This window comes from Heloderma suspectum, chromosome 5 (genome assembly GCF_057233095.1).
Source record: "Heloderma suspectum isolate Gila_16-S chromosome 5, 16-S_ref, whole genome shotgun sequence".
NCBI lineage: Eukaryota > Metazoa > Chordata > Lepidosauria > Squamata > Helodermatidae > Heloderma > Heloderma suspectum.
The window spans coordinates 190367730-190388010 of record NC_139462.1 but is presented as its reverse complement, the minus strand read 5'-3'; the positions used below and the strand labels follow the sequence as shown (position 1 = coordinate 190388010).

The following is a 20281-nucleotide window of genomic DNA, read 5'->3' as shown; positions in this document are numbered from 1 at the left end:
CGGTACAAATACAGTTGCTTTTGGGGGGGGCCCTCAAATCTTGTGGCAGTTTCGCTATTGTATCTGAAGTGTGATGTGAATTGGTAGTAATGCAGACCTTTGTTACACTTGTGCAGCATTCTCCACACAAGGCCCTGATTGAGCGGGAGCCATTTGTAGCTCAGATGTCTATGATCTGTGACCTAAAAACAGTTCTTATTAAGTCTGACACAGTAGCATATTAGCTTGCTTGAAAGCCACAGCAATCTATTCACTACCCCCCCCCCCAAAATAAAACATTCTAGCTTTGTAAGCTGGCAAAGCTACAACTTCACTCCATTCAGCTGGCTGCAGATCTAACATACATTGGGTCCAAAATAATAGCTTATGGGGATTTTAGAGCACTGTAAACAGTGGATGGAAATGTAAAAGAATCTGTAATATATTGTGGAATGCACAATTCATTGCTGGTAAGACCACCAGCTGTTTCCAGCAACATTTAGCTTTGCCACTAAATATATAATTAGAAGAACCTCTTGAGTCACCGTCTTGTGGGGTTTCAACAATATGAAATATGAAAGAGTAAATCAAGTAGGCTAAACCAGTCGTGGGAGATGCTAATGCGTTTTTAGTTTTCCGTCTCCCCTGTCCCATCTTAACATTTCTTATGGCAGAATAGGACAAGCAATATGAAGAGCATTAAGAGGTGACCACTTTGGACATCAAGATTTTGTTAAGATGACAGTGATTAAAGTCCACTTCACAAACTACAGTTTTAATAGAACACATACAGAATAATGGGTGTGTTCCCACAAACCTGGGATTTTAGGTGGTCAATATTAACAAAGATCACAAGTAGTGGAGAGTCTTCACCATAAGTACACTGACCTATCAGATGAAAGCCTACCATAAGCCATGCTAGAACAGGAAGAGGCGTCCTAGTCACTGAGTGTTTTATGTTTTCAAAAGCTGTTTTAGACTACTGCAACACACACACACACACACGCCCCCCAGTCAGGTACCTGGATGTCTGATCAATTTCGAATTCAGAACTCCTACATCATGAATTTAAATGTGCATGAAAATCAAGTAGAACATAAATGGCTGGCTGGCAAAAGAAATCTGCATCTGTACTTGGGCTGGAGGCATCAGAATGAGATGGGAGGGAAAGGCCCGGAGTTGCAGAATAGAACTGTAGTGCTTCAGACTGCAAATAGGTATCATGTTTTTGAATATTCTCTATGAAAAAATCCCAAAAGTAGAAAATTAGCAGACCAAGGCGAGGGCTGGACTAGAACCTCTCTCCCAGAGATGCTAATACCCTACGGACAGCTAGTTATGTTGCAGTCTGTCTTCAAAAGTCATCTAAAATTATCAAGAGAAAATAAAGGACGACACACCCATTTCTTTAGATTTACATGTTGGGAAGATAAAAGAGAAAGAGTCAATCTGAAGGAAAATATCAACTGAAGCAGAATTTTTGAGTAACAGATTTTCTTGCCTAGGGACAGCTCCAGATTGTTTTTTTCGGGGGCAGGGGGCTCAGCAAAGTGCTATTTGATGTCCCCTTCCCCCCATGTAGGTTTATGTGATAGCAACTACAGGCAGCAGCCACAGCTCTGGAAGACACCATTTAAAATGCCTACAATGCCCAGCAGTGACCCTATGTCAGAGGCATTGTAGAAATTAAGGTGGTGACTCCCACTCCCAGTTGTCCAGCACTGATTGGACATTTTTTATTTAAAGCAAGTCTTAGGGCAGGCATCAGCTTGTAGATGCCTAAGCCTGCTCTTGCCAACTGATGATATCTGATGTTCTTTCAGGCAAGGAGAGGAATTATTAGTTTCCGACTAAAAATGATCATATTTCTATCAGTTGGATTTCCCACATTCCAGTTGACAAAGGGGCATTTACACATATTTTTTTTTGTCAAAACGATCTTTATTAAAGAAGAGTGTCACAATAAGCTCAAGAACATGTGGGTATGAAACCAGCTATGATGAAAAGTGCTTTGTATGGAAATGGTGGTTACTGCAAATGCACACGATGGCAAAGTAAATACGACCTGGTCTTTAACAGCAGAAACTGCTGGCGCAAAAGAACACGCTAGAAGGACGTAGTCTGGGCAGTCAGTTTGGACTTATGCAATACTGTTTGCCTAATAATTTAAAATCAGAGAATGAGTACAGTAGATTCACAGATACTCAAATATAATTATCTAATAATTAGCCCCAAAGTATAGATTTTTCATTATGGTTAATAATAATAATAGAAATTTAGTTATTTTAACATTTCAGCAGTATATCACATACTACTGTCTATACAACTGATTCATGCAGCCTCCAGTTACATGATTTTGATTTCTGATTTCCACAAAGAAAAGATATAAAAAATAGGTTTATCATTTATATTTCACTCTTGTATTAGCTATAACACCTTTCTGTCAAGACCCAGGTTACAGCAAGTACACTAATCTAGTCATCAATCCCCTCTAAACCAACACTTCATTCAGTACATCCACATACCGAGAGAGAGAGAGAGAGACAGAAGAAGAAGAAGAAGAAGAAGAAGAAGAAGAAGAAGAAGGAGGAGGAGGAGGAGGAGGAGGAGGAGGAGGAGGAGGAGGAGGAGGAGGAGGAGGAGGAGCAAACTCTTTATACAAAACAAGAGCTAATCATTGTTACCTATAGAAAGGGGAGGGTCAATCCCTTGATTTTATTAGAATGGCACAGATGTGAGAAGTTGTACAACAGCACACTGACCTGATATTAAATTTTCTAAAATCCCAAGAATGGTGTTTATGAATGATGAAGTGAGAGTTACCACAGGCAGACAACTCATGCATTTAGCAACTCATGTTCTTTATCTGTTTTTCCAATGGCATCTGGGTTGGACAAGGGGTCCAGATCAGCAAAGAGGCTAAACCAAGCAGTTAGATCTTTAGAGGAACTTGCAGTTTCTGCAAAAAGAAAAGACAAACAATCCCCACCCAGTCAGGCTGTTTATCACATAAATAAATATGCAATGGATTTAGAATGCACTATTGAAGAAAAGATCTCAGATATATCCAAGAAAACCTATTTTCATGTATTGAGAGAAAAGTTAAGCATTCTGCAGTTCTATATTTATTTATATAATTTGTACCTTGCCTTTCACCGGGATGCCCTCAAAGCTGCTTACAATAAACCACACTACAACACAAGAAAGTGCAACAAAATATAATGGCAAATAAACCAGCAGAACTGGCAGATAAAAATCAAGTTACATACATACATATGGGCAGTTCATGGCCTATCCTCTCACTAACACATAATTAAAGTACTTCACATGAATTTTCCTTACGACATACCTGGAAGCTAGGGGCACACTAACGTTTTGAAAATGGGTTGAGGGCACTGGGAGTTTCCTCTTTCTCTGATGGACATTTTGGAAATTGTGAAAAGATCAAGAGAGAAATATAAGCAGGCCACCAGGCGGCGACATCAGAAACCGCAGAGATGGCAGAGCCATATGGGCACATCTTGCCTGCGGCCAGGAGTATTTGAGTTCAAAGAGCGTTAGCTGGAAAGGGGGAGGGTGTTCACCAACATGCCATGGGGCCCAGCGATGCTCTAGTGGAGTTCTGTGGCCAGCAGCCTGTTTACAGTGGCGGTTCTCCATCACCATTCAAGTCTCCGCAGCATTTGAAACACAAAGAATGAACAAGCACAGACATTCCAGTGCTTACTCCTTAAACTCCACTCTGATTAAAGCATTAAAACACACACGCCAATGATGTATCACCTTTCACAGGTGTCTTGTTGATGTTCATATTCAAGCTGCTGGATTTCTGTGTTGTCTGTGGTGCAGGCAAAGGGCTAATGCTGCTGGCTGCCCAACCTAAAATTAAATAGCAGAGTTGCATTTCTGCGAATCAACAGGAATTACTTATCACAACACTCATGGCAGCAGTACTCAAAACATTTATTTTATTTATTACATGTATATCCTGCCTTTTCCTCTCAGGAACCCAAGGGGGGGTATATGATCCTCCTCCTGTCCATGTTATCCTCACAACAGCCTATGAGGTAGGTTAGGCTTATGGTCAGTGACTGGCTCAACATCACCCAGGAGCTTCATGGCCAAGTGGGGATTTGAACTTGGGTCTCCCCAATCCCGAGCCTTGTGTGGCGCAGCGTGGTAGGTGGCAGTATTGCAACCAAAACTCTCCCCACGACCTGAGTTCGATCCCAGCGGAAGCCAGGTCTCGGGTAGCCGGCTCAGGTCGACTCAGCCTTCCATCCTTCCGAGGTCAGTAAAATGAGTACCCAGCTTGCTGGGGGAAAGGTAGTCACGAGTGGGGAAGGCAATGGCAAACCACCCCGCTATAGTTTGCCATGAAAATGCTAGCGAAAGCAGCGTCCCTCTAGGGGTCAGTAATGACCCAGTGTTTGCACAGGAGGAACCTTTCCTTTTCCTTTCCTCCCCAATCCCAGTCCAACACTGTAACCACAACACCACACTAGCTCTAATTTGCTAGAGCCTAAGTCTTTAATAAGTAAATGAAATTGCTGTCCTAATCTGTTGTTTTCAATCTGTTTCATAGTTTTAGGTAGGTTTTTATATTTAGAGAAAACTCTCTGGAAAAGACCCTGATGCTGGGAAAGACTGAAGGCAAAAGGAGAAGGGGACGGCAGAGGATGAGATGGCTAGATAGCATCACCGATGCAATGAATATGGACTTGAGCACGCTCCGGGAGAGAGCGCAGGACAGGAAGGCCTGGCGTGCTATGGTCCATGGGGTCACGAAGAGTTGGACACGACTGAACGACTGAACAACAACAAATTACATATTTGAATACATAATTATTTGTATTATGCTGCTTTTAACCCAGTTGTGTAAACTGCCTCGGTCGAAAGGCAGGATAGAAACAAAAACAACTCTCCCTTCCTTATTCCAGGTTACTTCAGGAAACGGCTGAAGGTTACTCCAGTTTATTTTAGGTACGGATTACCAGGGTTTGCAAACAGTACGGGTTTTCTATCTTTCTTTTTAACAGGCTTGTTTGCTCCATTAAATCGATTACCCTTTTGAAACAAACAATACAACATACTGATAATTTTGAAGTTATTGACATTCATAAGCAGATCTATTGGCTCATGGGGAGGCCTCCAGACTGCTGTTTCCAATGGCAGGTTGGAGTTCTAACAGCCTACAGTTCTGAACCCAAGAAAGGGCTCCATCAACAGGCTGCGGGTCTACTGGGGTAGATCAGCTGGCATGACTACTCGTTGCTGGGGATGCCCAACACTTGTCCATTTGCCCAGTAGCTCTGCGAAAAAGATACATCTCTGCCATATTTCTACTGCTAATGTACAGTGAAGTTAAAAGGGGGAAATTTGCCTTTGGGGAGAAAAGGATCAGTGTTTACTGGCTGCAACCCTACGCTAGTTTATTGCTCTAAGAGCAGCTTATGGTATGATGAGACGCAAGATTATCAGTGAGACGTTAACTGTACAAATGTGGAAAGTTGAAACAAACAAGCAAAAAGTAGTCCCCTCCATTCCAATTAAATTAAAAAATGGAAATTTAAAAATTAAATTTAAATTTTAAATTTAAATTTAAAAATGGAAGCAACAACTAGATAGTTCACTCCAACCAGCAAACACCATTCCTGTACACGTGTTAAACAGGATTCTGTATATGATTCCATGATTCCTTTAATTCTTACCAAAATGGAATATCAGTAGAAGGGTGTGTGGAAGCAAATGCCTTTTTATTGAAGCAATCTGTACAATTAGAAAAGTGGCCAGAGGAGATAACTTCACCATCAGTGGAATATTTAACATCCCAACCCCAAGATCATTTTCTTTTTTGGCTCTGAAGCCTAGCCTTCTTTCACCTGCATAGAGAGCTCTTCAACAATAACAATTATTTGTGCTAAACAGTACTCAGAGCCCATCTAAGACTGGGAATAAATGGACCCAGTAAGAATATAATGTTGTAGATCGACAAAAGAGACTGAAGGACAAGGGATTACTTACCAGACAAAAGAGTAGGAGGCAGGAAAACGCAATAAAAATAATTTCCTGAGCCTATCGTTGTCATGTGTATTCTTACTTTGGAAATACCCATGCCTGAAAGGAAGCATGTCTGTACAATGCCTGTCTGCATGTTGGTCAATCAAGACTAACAGGTATTTGCAACTGATTAATTACTTGATCAAAGGTTTAGGCTGAAATTCTATACACAGGCTGAGTTGAGGCATAATGCAAAAACATTGTGTGTTTTGATGTCTCAATCCACGCCTGCCACGAACTGGTCCAGTTTGGACTTCACATTAAAACTTGGTTTACCATTATGGGAATAAGCATGTTGAAGCCTCAGGCTCCCCCCTCTCCTCCTCCATAACAAAGAAATCTGAAGTTTCTTTTGGGGTGGACAAACCAGGATCTGAAACCACAATCTGAAGCTGGCTTCCATACCACAGTTTGTGTTAATTGTGGTTTGCCGTTATGTCTGAATTCAGGGACCACCAACAAACCACAGCCTCCAGTTCAAGAGGCTGCTGCATCGTGGAGACGGGATTGAATTTACGATGACAGACAAGCAGCTCAAAGTCATGGGTCATAAGCAAGTCTGGAGTTCTTAACTGTGGTTAGCACTAACCATGGATTTGTGTTACATCTGAACCCAGCCTTAGGCTGCTTAATTCCATTGAAACAAATTAAATTTAAGTAGTCTGTGTGCAGGACTCCAGCCTTAAAAAATAAATATCCAATTTATCTGATCGATGAAAAACAGCTGCCTGTGCACAGTCAGGAAGTTGGCTTCATTTGCTCCCCATTTTTCTCCATACTTCCATATTGATGAAAGAATACACCACACTGAGTGCAACACAAAGTGAAGAGGGAAAAAACAAATGTCTGAAGCAGGATTTTCCCATCTGCCTGACAGGATTCTTTTTCATCAGCCTGGTTTACTACCAACAATCTTTATTTGTAAATGCTATGGATTCTATCAGAGGTCTTAAGCAAGCTACACATCTGCTTTAGCATATGATTCCACTGAAGATGGTGAATCAAAAAGGCCTTAATTTAGTATTTTTTAATATGCAAACTGACCTACAATACTTATTTTGGATTCACAAAAACCCTCTAAGATGGACTACTATTATTCTCAGGTTCAAATGAGAAACTGAGGCAGAAGACCGTGCATAGCTGAGTAGGGATGTGAACTCAAATTTTCTTAGTTCCCTGCCAGATGACAGACTACAGTAGAGTTCCCTTGTCTGCATAACTGACACTGTGGATGAAGGTTGCAATTTACAAGGGCAGAAAATACTGTTCTCTGCCAGCCATACATTGAGTAGATCACTTAAAAATAATCCTAGCAAAAAGATTTTTTTAATTAATAAGCAAAGCTGATGTTAATGTACTTTGCACGCAAACCATTTACGCAAATGAGAAGTTGTATGCATTTATAACATTCTCTCAATTATTTAATAAGGCAAAGCTTTAACCGGTAAGAAAAACAAGCCCTCTCAATACTATCCTGGGTTATGCGGACAAACAGTACCACTGCAAACAGGTGAGCTGACACTCCAGCAAGTGTGTTCTATCTACGGGGAAGTGTGTTGGCTTTGAACCAGACAAGAATCCCAAACACCTGCTCAGCCCTGGCCTCTCTCATTGGCCTTGGGCAAGTCATGACTTGCCCCACAAGGTTTCTTAGGGCACAATCCTATGCATGCTTAGGCAGAAAAATGGCCTACAATCCCAGCATGGCTGGCTGGGGAATGTTGGGAGTTGCAGGCCTTTTTTTCTGTCTAAACATGCATAGGATTGCACCCTCAGAGAATGAACAAGATAATTGCATTTAGTACAACAGGAAGTGTGCCACAAAAATCATAAATAATAAATTTTCCACTTGCAGTTCGTTTAAGTGATCTGTGACTGTGTTGCAGGCTGAAGTTTATAAAGAGAAACGTAAAGTACTGCATGTTCAAAAGAAACTTGTTTAAAAACAAAAGGTGTGTGGGGAGAAAACCGGCCCATTGTTTTATCAAAGTGTTTGGGCATTGCAGTAGATTGTAAATCTGAATAGGTAACACTGACACAATGCTGTTTGCTTGCAAAACAAAAGAGAGGCTAATGCCATTTTGGATTGCATTAGCAGAAGAACTCTATAAAGGTATTAATAGTTATGGCTCCTGCTGGCCACTGGGTTGTCCTCAGCAGGGTCTGGATGGTGCTTCAGATTTTTTTGAGGAGTTCAAAAAGGTTGACTGACAGCTTTGAATATATGACATTTTAGAAAAAGAAAATTGCGGTGTTTTAAATGCGGGAAGACTGAGTGGTGGGAATGATAGTAAAGTTGAAGGAGACTCTAGATATACTGTAGGTTGACTATCAGGACAAATTTGACAGTTGTCAAGGGAAGTTGCTAAGAAAAGTGGTGGACTCTTGTTGGATGTAAGCAGCCGTTGAGAATCCTAGTCTAGCTTGAGTCACCGTCTTTGGTGGCATCCTATGTTCTAGCATAAGCTTTGTGTGTATATGATCTCAGATACAATCTCTAACATTTACAGATAAAGAATGTTAATAACAAGGCTGGAAAAGATCACTGAACTTTGGACAACCATTTGCTCTATAACTAGAGTTGAAGCTGCTGAGGAAAACAAATTGTCAAAATGTGTTCAGCTGGACTATGGACTGACTGAGCTAATAATTTCCCATTAGCTACTATTTAAGAATATTAGCTATTTCAATAGCAATTTCTATTAGCTGTTTAAGATGACTTAGGTAGCGTAAGAAATTGGTGAGCTGCAATTTGTAATGCTTTTGAAATGTGTTGTGAAATAGTGTATTTTTACAGTATAATTTCTTGTTGCTCCTAGCTCTCAGTTTCCTTGGAGAATAATTTCAGTGAAGTGGTAGGCTAGATAGACCCTTGGTCTGTGTTAGTATAAGGATCAAACTTCACATTATGCAGAAGTCCAAACATCATCCCCAATGTTTTATTTCTTTTTCCAACCCAAAAGCAGCTGCTGGGAACTACAATTAGGATCAGAGGAAAGACGTGTTGGGAGGAGGTGCTTTGCTCTTTCCCTGCCAGCACATCTCCCCACACCCCTCACTCACAGCTGCCTATCCCACCACAGAGGAAAAAGTACAGTCACCATTATGAGCTTTTCCGCACAAGGCTGTTAATCAGCTGTTAATCCACTATATCTATGTTCGTTTTCATTGCACAATGGAGATCCGAGAGCTAAATGAAGAGCGTTTCCTTTCCTGCTTTTCTGCTACATAACCTCTAGGTGACACTGTTGTATAGCCAAATAGCACAAATACACAAGAAGAGATCACACTTTCTTTCGGGTTCACAATTAAATGCTGCATTTTCCCTGTTCTAAAAAAACTCGCCAAAAGTGCTGGCTATACACAGAAACAAAACTGGAAACAAAACAAAACTTTACCCACAATGTTGGGTAAAGAACCTGTAAACAACCGTGAATAGGGAATGACAAGCACATGATAAATGCCTCATGTAGAAAACCCCTATGTCCTGTGCCCTGTCAAAAGAAAAGCTGCTAGTTGGAAGAGGATTTTGAGGCTGCTTCCAAATGCAGCCTCCAGTGACTGCTTTTTCCCCATTTAAATTGCCACCTGCAAAGCAGCTATTTGCCACATGGGGGAAAACATTCAAGTACCATTCCGCACCCCCCCCCTTTTAAACTTAATCTCCACCCATACCCCATGGTTGCTTTTTAATTAAAAATAACTATCACTGCCATAGGTAATGCTCTACACAGATCTCTCCCATCAGGGGATGGATCCAGGATATGCCTTCTGCAAGAAAAAGTGACCTTCTGCAAGAGGAAATGCTCTGCTCATGAAAGATCCCTGACCAATTTGGGGGGTTCTCCCCACCCTCCCATAACTCAGCTCACCCCATGCAGCAGGGTCTATTTTGACTCTCTAGCATTTTCAGGGGGCTGGAGGGACTGCCATGAGAAGGAAGGGGTGGGAAAGTCCACTTCTGCCAGCACAGTTGATCTACCATAAATCTGGATCCAATCCCATGTCTAGTTCAGCTTTAGTCACTTTTCTATGCTGGCTTTCCTGTAGTGAGCAACACAACATCATCTTCCTATGTCTAGTACTTCAGCTCCATTAAGCACTTACACTAGACTGAAAAGCCAGTTATGTCCCTGTTCCACTGGCCAAAGTACTTGGAATTAAGCCACTAAAGTCCCTTTGATGATACACTCTTCTCTTAGGCTTGCCAGTTTTGACAAGGTCCCTTTAACAACAGCTTTTTTATTGCTACTCCAGGCTCTACTATTTTCTTCTACCTGAGGAATGCCAGAGGAATAATTTTCCCATCAACAAATGACAAGGAAACCAACCCACGTTAACACCCTGGAGGAGTTAAGAACCCTTCACACACGTCATCCCTTCACTCTAAAAATAATGAGACAATTTTTCCTTTCACCCTTTACGCCTCCCTCCCACAACCACCATCTGCCCAAGACACAGCAGAAAGATTAACATCGAATATTGGCAGCAAAAAGGTTGGTCTGCTGTACATGGAACACTGAAGCAAGTAGAGTTACAAATTTATAAAGCAGTTTCATTTTAATTCTGTTGTGTTGCAAAGTAAATGCATCTGCACAAGAGCAGCTAACTCATACTTAGGGAGAGCAACAACAGGGAGGATTGCAGAGAGGGGAAAAATATGTAAACAGGCCTAGTGTGAGTAACCTGAGGGAGGAAGTCACTTCCTGGAAGGTATACATGCAAACTTCCCAGAAGAGAGAGAGAGGGAGAGAGAGGGGGGGGAGAGAGAGGGAGAGAGAGATAGGACAGATAGAGTGTGTGTGTGTGTGTGTGTGTGAGAGAGAGAGAAACAGACAGACAGACAGACCTGGCTGGTAATAATGCTAAACCACAGCTGTGTCATATGCAGAAACCTGCTCCCTTCTCTTCCTCTGGCACATCCATAAGGAGATCATAACAATCCACTTTTGTTTTAACCTAACCGGAATTTGTCATAATTCATCTGAACAAGAAACTGTGGATAGTTTAAACTATGGTTTATCCAAACAACCCAAGATCAGAAGACATGGTTTGATCCTGGCTTGTTTGGATGAGCCTTAGTTTAAAGTAACCACAGTTTGCCCCTGTGCAGATGGAATGACAAACTGCGGTTAGTTTAAAATGGAAGAAGATGCTTCCAATTTTCATCATGTGGCTGTGCTGGAGGAGGGCAAGGAATGGGGAGCCCAAGGCTTGTGCACATAACACTATACTATGATTTAGCACTATATCCCCAAACCCTCCAAGTAAGTATGTGTGTTTGTTTGCATGCACACATACATACTCCATTATCATAGCGTTCAGTGCTCAGTTAGTTCACTATGCCAAATTACTGGCGGAAAGAGTTAATTTACTTAGCAACAGACTGTGCTCTACTGCTAAATGTTTCTAATACCAGCAATAAAACAAGCCTACCTTGAAGGGAGGACTGCAAATCATTCATGTTTTGGTCTAAAAGCTGAGAAGGAAGGAAGCCTGATGATGACTGATGGCCCTCCATTTCTCCTATGGAAGAGTTTGTGGCCATATCAGCAAGGGGATCCTCTCCAAAGACAGCTGTCCATTCCCTGCTGAATTCACCGTCATCCAAAGAAGAAGCATTGAGAATCTCATTCAGTAAGACCATATCGTCCTTATCAGCAGCTTCTGGCTCCAAGGAGTTTGCAAGTGGGTCCTTTGATGCTGATGGAAGAAGTAGGAGCACCAAAATTAAAGATCGGGCAAACGAAGTAAGAACAGAGGTGAATACTGAAGGCATGCCCATCCAGACCTACCAGGAGGGGAGGGACCATTGCACAGCCATAGAGCACATGCTTGGCATGCAGAAGGTCCCGGGTAGGACTGGGAAAGACTCCTGCCCCTCGCTACCAATCAGGGTAGACAATACTGGGCTAGATGGACAAATAACCTGACTCAGCATAATGCAGTTTCCTCTGTAACCTGTCCGAGCTAGTTAACTTTCCTATTACTACTTTTCATCCCTCACCTTTTGGGAGTCATTGTGGAATTCTGTCTGGACATTTATGATTTCTCACCTCTCCTATTAACCTCTCTGGATGCCGTGGTTGATGCAACAATTCATGATAAGACAGCTGTTAAAATGCAGACACCTTCACTGGGACACTCCCCCACTTTTTCAGAAACACACCAGATACTTCAGCAAAAGGACTATTTTGGCCAATGATCTGAAACATCATGAAAATTGTTTTTCCTGCAGCAGTCCTTACCCTTGCTATAATAGGAGATGTAATTTAATATGGGCAACAAACAGAAGGCTCATGATGGATTACCTAGCAAAGGAACAGCTTACTTTATGGTTACATTACTCCTACTGAGCACTCAAACCAGGAGTTTTGCTGGATGGGGGTGACCTTATGCTGGGCTGCTGGCTCAGATGTCTGCAAGATGAAAAATGGAGGAAATGCATCATGGAGAAGAATAGAATGGCCTCTCTTCCAGATGACAAGGAAAACAGGAAGGGAATAGGATCTACCTATTTGACCAACGTAGAAGGCAATGAGATGTAGCAATTATTTGCAAACTGATTGTGTGCCCGTGCACTGGAGGGACAGAGATGGATGGTCATGGGCAAGAAAGGCCCAGTACCCAGCCAGCCACAGTTGTACAAAGAGAGTCACACTGAGCTCCTAGAAAAAGTTAGGTATAATAATAACAAATGACAACTGCAGTAACAACAACAACATGATCAACAACAACAGTTTGTCAGCAGGGAACCATCTCAAATCACAAACAACATTATTAAATCTAACCGAAGCATTTAATGGGAGAACACCATTAGAGCCACCAGATGAATCACTGAAGCCTGTTGCTGGTCTATCATTTTACTTTCCACCCTCCTCTCTCCTCCTTAGGAAGAAGTCAATGTGAGAGTGGAATCCATGACTATCTTCAATGTGGCAAATGCTTTAGAACTTCCTGTCTCTTGGAAATACAGCTCTCAACATGGTTAGTAGTACCACATCAGAAGTTTTAAAATAGACACCATATGGGAAACTGACGTGCGATTCTATCTTGAGAACATGCTCAGCCATGATATTTCTTCCCCTTCTTTTTCTCTAAGAAGCATGCCTCTGGAAAGACCGTGTGGCAGAAGCAGTCCTGATGTCCTGGGGGGCTGGGGAGGGATTGTTCTCTGCCCTGCTTCCATTGCCGGGGCATTGCTAGAGGGCAAATGCCAGAGTAGTCATCAAGCAAACAGTATGGGAATCTGTAGGTTTATTCTAGGTTGGAAGATCTGGAAGACTGTCTTTGCTGAAATCAGAATTATCTTGATTTAAAATTTGATTGGAAGCTGCCCCGAAGGCTTAAATGGTGGAAAGATGTACACCTGTCTGTTGAATAAAGAAATAAATAATGTCTGCTGCAATTGTTGCTGGAACTCATGAGGACTTATTGAGCAACAGTCTACAACTAGTTCCCTGGTTGAATCCAGTGGTTAAACATCAGTCAAGTCTAATGGTAAAACTTGGCCTGCCATAATCAATACGACAGCCATGGACTACTACAAAGCTTCCCCAAGAGGGAATCCTTGCAGGGAAAGGAACAATATCTTGATGAACTAGTAAATGTACAATTAGCCCAGTCAGTGAAACAAGGTTTTAGGTTCAACTTGCACCTGACCTCCTGGGACAACTATTTAGCAGGGCATCATCTGTGTAGGGGGAGTGTTGGTTGGCCTGTACAGAGTACCTTCAACTTCAAACAAATCTGCTACCCAAGCCACAGTTTGCAGGTTTACAACAGCTGGCAACCCTACCTTGGCCAACCATGTTTTGACCTATTCATAAGTGAGCACATGCCAGAAAGGCTGTGTCACATTTGGCTTGTTCCAAGGAGAACGTAATTCCGTAAACTATTGGTAAAATTATGTGCAGCAAATTTGAGGATGGCAGCTGATTCAAAACTGAATTTAGGATAAAAAACAATGTTCCATTTCTCCCTTAAGCATTATCATTTGCAGAATGCATGCTGTAGTACTGTACATGCTCTTAATTTCAGTGTAACAGCCTAGGATCCTATGTGGCCTTTTAGCCAGTTTACTGCTTTTTTGTGTCTTCCAGAAAAGGAAATTTGCTAAGAAGAGTATATAAGGGAGTGTGATGGGAGGGTAGGAGTAGAAAATCAGAACTACAGCAAATATTGCGATTGAAGAAAGGAATGGGGGACAACTCAGCACCATTTCCAGCCAGGCCTGAATGTGCTTCAAGCTTTGCTCTAAAAGTGCCCCAAAGTGTGATGCTATGTATTTTTGGAAAGGTTTTCTTTTATGGTTCCTCTCATGCTGCATCACTGTGGATCTTAGTAGCTTCCCTCAAAAAAGTAGTAGCACACACAATAGACACAGCTTTCTTCAATGAAGCTTCAATTGGCCAAATAGCCAACTGTGCACTTACATTCTCCACACACAAAACAGTAAAGATCATAAACACTTGCAATGAGTTGTGGGCATAATAGAGATGTACATATAAAAGAATCCTTTGAAGCACAACAGCCACAACAGCAGATTTTACTTAAAGGCAACTGTCTTCTTTCTTAGAGAGGACCATTCTTTTAAAGAGCACAAGAATGTAGAGTGAAGTGATTGGGGTGCAAAAGAGGATGGTTGACTTTTAAACAAGCTTATGAGTCAAGACCACATGGGAGAATAAAAAAACCTATACACTAGGAATAAAAACACCTACAAAACTAGGAATTAAACAGCAGCTTAAACTTTTATCAAACATCCACAAGAAGGATTATCTGAAGCCTGAACTTTTAGTTTATATCTTCAGTCCTCTATGCAGTTCTGTGCTTGACAAGAAAGTCTGTCAATATAAGTAATCAACTAAACTGGCATAATTCAGTACAAGTTTCCAGCTGTGTCAAAATGGTGGTCAAAACTTTCATCCCAGCATATTAAACTTGGAACAAACTGGAAATTTTATAAAAATTAGCAGCACCCCTCCCTCCTTCTCTCAAAGAAAGGATGATTTGGGCCGCATCTACATGACACCACTTTCATTGCTTGCTCGGTAGGAGCTGCGTAATATTAGCGCTGCAAACTAACAACTGGGGTGGTAGATGGGAGGGTTACAGCGGGCTTCCCAAGCCGGGAAGAGCAGAGAGCGCAGAGCTGGGGAGGAGGGTGCGCGACTAGCACGGAGGATTTGCTTGCGAGTAGGCGTTCATAGCAAACCCCACATACACGTTTCTGAGGCAGGCGGGCAAGCAGGCAGCCGCTGTCTCCAGAGCCTGAGCAGGTGCTGAGAGCATGAAGTGCTTCTGAGTACATGTTTATAAAAACCATCCGCCCTGGCACCCACCCTCACTCAACTGCGTAGCTTCGAATCCACAGGCATCCACTGTTTCTCAGCTGTGTTCCTTCGTAGCTGCACGTCTCCACTCTCCAACTCAACAACTTAAAGTGAGAGGAAGCGACGTGGAACGGAAGGAAATGAGTTACTTTCCGGTATACATGTTTGCCCCTCTGCTCTCCCCCCACCCCCGCCCCAGGCTACTTTCCCTTCCACCAGCCTGCTTCTTCATGCCTCTGTAACTGTGGAGCTGCGAAGGAGGAACGGGGAGGGGCATCACTAATGATGCTGTGATCTGAGGAAGGGACAGACAGCTCAACCCCCCGCAGTGAACCCGAAGCAAGTAAAAACTTCGCAGCAAATGGACTCTGAGAAAAGCCAGATTTCTCTGTGAAAATCACAATTGGGCTGCGAAGCGGGGACTGTGTCATCTGTCGCAAAGATCTTCTCTTTGAAGCGGCACCAGGGCAAATGGCTCATGTACATGGGGCCCTGGTTAGCAAATTTACTACAGTTTACTATGGCCAGAAAATCACAATAGTGTCTTAAAACTTGGTAAAGCTCATGGCACAAGTGGGTGACACTACTAATGCTTCATTTCACAATCCACAGCTGATCTACACAGCTCAAACGAAAAACAACTGTACTAGAAAGCTCTCTTACTGAACTAGAAGCCAGAAAACTCTTGTGATAAATGTGGCATTAACACCGCAAATCTTTTGTCTCCTTGAATTTGAAAGACACCTCTTAATTCGACCTCTCTGGCCTGATATTTTGCATGATGTTTTAAGGCATAAGTCAGGACCTGCATCACTTCCAGGAACTTCCACACCAAGCAGGGGATGATGAAGTGACAACAGATTTTTAGAGCATTGTTTTAATGATAACATGGCACCATTCGTCTGTGATGCCACAAATTACATTTATTGCAACAGTAATAAGGCTAAGAGCAAAGCTATTCTATGCAGTTACTGTATACTACTTCTGTTGCATGATGATGCAATGTATACAGATAAAATATATGTAAACTATTTTTCTGTATTCTAAAACTGCAGCTGTTTATTCACTATCAACGTAGTTCTTACTAAAAAGAAAAAAAGGCCAACATGGTTCTTATCAATTAACTATTTGCTTTGCTGTTACTTCTCCCTTCCCTTCCCTTCCCTTCCCTTCCCTTCCCTTCCCTTCCCTTCCCTTCCTTTCTGTTCTTTGTCTTGTGTTGACCATTTCCTTGATACTCCTTTTTCCAACAGTAAATCTAACCCTCATTTTCATAAATTTTCCCCTGCTCTCACAATATTTAAGAAAGTAATATACTGTTACTATCTTTCTCTTGACGTAGATATCCTTAGATTGGGGCAAATTCTTCTTAATGTATGCATTATTTTGCATGGAACCCAAGACAGTGTATAGAATGGAAAGTATACCCATGCCTTTTCATTACATGATGGACAGGTGCGGTGGGGCATGTAATGGGCAGTGCTGGCAACAATACAGTTGGCATTTCTGCTACAACAACTCTGCCTGCTCTGGCCTTCATGACTGTTAGTGCTGCTGCATCTGTAAACAAACATGGTGGCATGCTATGGGCTACCCACAGGGCACTGCTGTACATTCATTTATTGGCATTATAAATATATTTATTTATAATGACAATATTATGAATTGTACATGTATACATATGCACAATAACATTTTTTATAAGATGATTTGGACTAGTTGGCTGGCAGAAGCTACTGGCAGCTGCTTGTATGGGAGGGCATAGAAACAAAGCGAAGTTTAACATGAACCCTTATTTGTAGGGTGACAAAAACATCAGCAGCCATCTCGGCTGGAAAGCTCACAAAGTTAAGCAAGTATTTCTTAAGGTTATCACAGATTCTTGATGTTGTTATTACAAGTGAAATTGTTTTATGTAAAATTTGTTCTTATACTCCCTCATAAATATCCTGCTTCGGGGGCAGGGAGTGATTTTAAACAATATAAATATAAAATATATTGTTTTATATTATACACAATATAAAATTAGTTTGTGGAAACCCATTTTGATTGTTCATTTATTTTTCTGGAAGGGAAACTCATCCTTCTGAAACCAAATATTACTTCAGGAATATGCTAAGTACATCTCAATTAATAGTCACTTCTAATGTGCCTATGTATGATTTCACTTCATACATTTCCCATGGCGGATACTTGTTATGGACACACAGTCATGTAGTGGCACCTGGAACGTACCTGATATGGGGAAATGCTTCTTAAGAACTAGTGGGTTCCCTTACTAACTATTACCATGTGTGGTAGTTGTGTTAAAATAAATATTCAGAACAAGAAAATGTTCACAAGGTGTAAACACTTTACCGTCTCAAAACCAAATGTGGGATTCCAGCCTCGGATGCTATTAGGAAAAGTGGCAGAATAGGTACAAGAATTCTCACACACACACACACACACCCAAATAGCTGCCAGGATGAGTGCAATATGGAAGACACAATTTCCCACAAACACACAATTGTGATGGATTACTGAAGCATAGTTGGCAAAGTATGCCTGACTAAAAACTCAGTGGAAGACTATCTGTTGCCTACAATAATGTTTGATGTCAAGGAACCTGACAAATACACTTTATTACTATCACTGTCAGTCCAGAAGAGGATACTTCTCTACAACAATATCATACTGAATTTCCTTTTACAACCACACCTACATCCACACGTAAAGTGGTCAATCACATTGAAAAATAGCTAGCTTTTAAATTATTAAGTTCAAATTAAACTGTTTGGTGCCCTTTGGAAGAACTGATAAAACAGACAAAAAGATTACGTACCATTTTCCTCAGGTTTCAGATCTAATAAATCATCTATAGCACCTAAAAAAGGCAAAGGAGAAGGGAAATAATTGATCTGCAGACACTTCTGTAGATTTCATGCTTACAATGATCTCATTTTCCTCAGGATGCAATCTCATATCCACTTGGAAGCAAGTCTCACTGAACTCAATGGAGTTTACCTAGCGAAAAGACATGTATAGAATTGCACCGCATTTCTGGGAAACATACCTGAATTATTTCTGTGGTTGAAGTTCTCCCCCAAAGTACTCAGGATGTCCTTAGTATCTTCTGCTGTAACCAAAATATGTTCTAGGTCAAATCAAATCCAGCAGAGTCATACAGAGCTTTAGACACAGTATGTTCCTCAAGGTTTTCTGGTCAGATCTCTTGCACTATTAGGACTTTTTATTTAAACTGAATCAATCCCAGATAAATGATTATTGAGTAGTGTCTTCAGCAAAATGTTTTTATAATTGTAATATAATATCTGTCCATTACTCTGTAGGCCACTACACGGCGCTCATAGAAACTATATTCACTTTTAAAAGGCCCTTTCCACAATTTGATGTCTTACCAAAGCGAAACGCATTTCACAAGATCAGGATCTATCTCTGTTGTAGCTAGGGTCACATGAGCTGAAATCCACTCACATGAAAGGGCTTTTTCCTCCCCCCGTGCAGCTCCCCACCCCATGTGCAATCTGCTCTGAAGAGTCCCCCAATCCTTCGGAGCAGATTTTGAGGGCATGCAGGGGGCAACACGGGGAGGGCAAATTGCCTCTCCCCATCCTGTTGACAGAAGTAGTTCTGTTAGTGGAAGGACTTGATTGGATCCCACCCTTAGTGCACCATCACCTCAAGAAGGGACACAGGACCAGTTCCAAATATGCTCAGTGATTGACTAAGCTTAATCATTTAAGGAAATGATAACTGAGAGACATAAACATTTTAATTTTTTCAGTTTGTAGCAGTGGTGTGATTTGGAGATTGAGCTACCTCTGTTCAAGTTAGGGAGCAGGTTTACTACAACGTTGTTTTAAAAAATCCTGATCTTTTACTTGCCTGGCAGGTTTATCAATTCCAAATAGATTGTATTCCTCTCTACTTCATTCTCCATTTATTAGAGAGTCTACTTGAATTAAAATGCTGTGATAATTTTAGGGAGTCTTGCTGTTAGGCACTCACCCGGAACATGTTAAAACCTCATCGATGCCCAACTCTGCCACTACTCCTATGTGAGTACATTCTCTCGGAAAGAGCACACAGGGTAAGAAGGGAAAGTATGCCCAAAGGGCTGGATGCGCCTGATCTCGTCTGATCTCGGAAGCTACGCAGGGTCAATTAGTATTTGGATGGGAGACCACCTGGGAATCCAGCTCCCTGCACTGAGCAGGGGGTTGGACCCGATGGTCTTGTAGGCCTCTTCCAACCCTATGATTCTATGATATGATAAGTCTGGTACATTTGGAGAAAGACAGCAGAGTGTTGTGGCGGCTTTGGCAGTGGTCGCTATCTCTTTTTCCTGAAAAGTCACGGGGGAGAGAGGGCACCACCAGACTGGCAGTAGCCACAGCAACAGTGCTGTGTTCCTCTAGCTGCAAAAGAGATGATGACAGAGGCCCCTTGAAGCCGTGGTAGCAGGCAGAAGGATGCAGAGCAAGTGCCTACTCTCCACAGTATTTATTTTTCAAGGTGCTTTTAATAGTTGTTAAACAAAATATCTAATCTCAGATCTCCGTTCTTAATTGATTTCATGTGCTTTTTATTTCTAGAGCGGGGATGAAAACAACCTGACTGAGACCATGTAATATGCTCTAAAGTAGCTTGCAAGAACAAAGTGTTCACACAGCATCTATTAAGTGAGAAATATGAAGCACACTTGGCATTTGAAAGGCATAATACAAAAGAATACCTGAGTCAGCCGATTCCTTGGTGAGGCTTTCATCATCTAATGAAATCAACCTTAAATTGGAAGGGGAAAAATAACAACTTACTTTGTGCTATGTTCTATCATATTATTGGGGAAAATAGTGTCATACGCTTATGGTTCCCTCCCTTTTTCAGTTTTGTGGACCAAATCA

The 20281-nt window shown here is 41.6% G+C and overlaps 1 protein-coding gene across 26 annotated transcripts in view; it reads right to left on the bottom strand.

The window, feature by feature from the left end:
* Positions 1 to 1906: 1906 nt before the first annotated feature.
* Positions 1907 to 20281, bottom strand: part of ICA1 (islet cell autoantigen 1) — a 103332-nt gene continuing 84957 nt past the window's right edge. For 9 of the 26 annotated variants that reach the window (XM_084858721.1, XM_084858729.1, XM_084858715.1 and 6 more), the window contains 6 exons: positions 20113 to 20162; positions 18430 to 18492; positions 18199 to 18240; positions 11476 to 11742; positions 3763 to 3858; positions 1908 to 2938 (listed from right to left, as the gene is read on the bottom strand). In XM_084858721.1, the coding sequence (XP_084714847.1) occupies positions 2817 to 2938; positions 3763 to 3858; positions 11476 to 11742; positions 18199 to 18240; positions 18430 to 18492; positions 20113 to 20162 (640 nt within the window). In that variant the 3' untranslated portion in view covers positions 1908 to 2816. Of the gene's footprint in view, positions 2939 to 3762; positions 3859 to 11475; positions 11743 to 18198; positions 18241 to 18429; positions 18493 to 20112; positions 20163 to 20281 lie in introns of all 26 variants that reach the window. The other 17 variants (XM_084858727.1, XM_084858731.1, XM_084858719.1 and 14 more) reach the window with 6 other exon arrangements.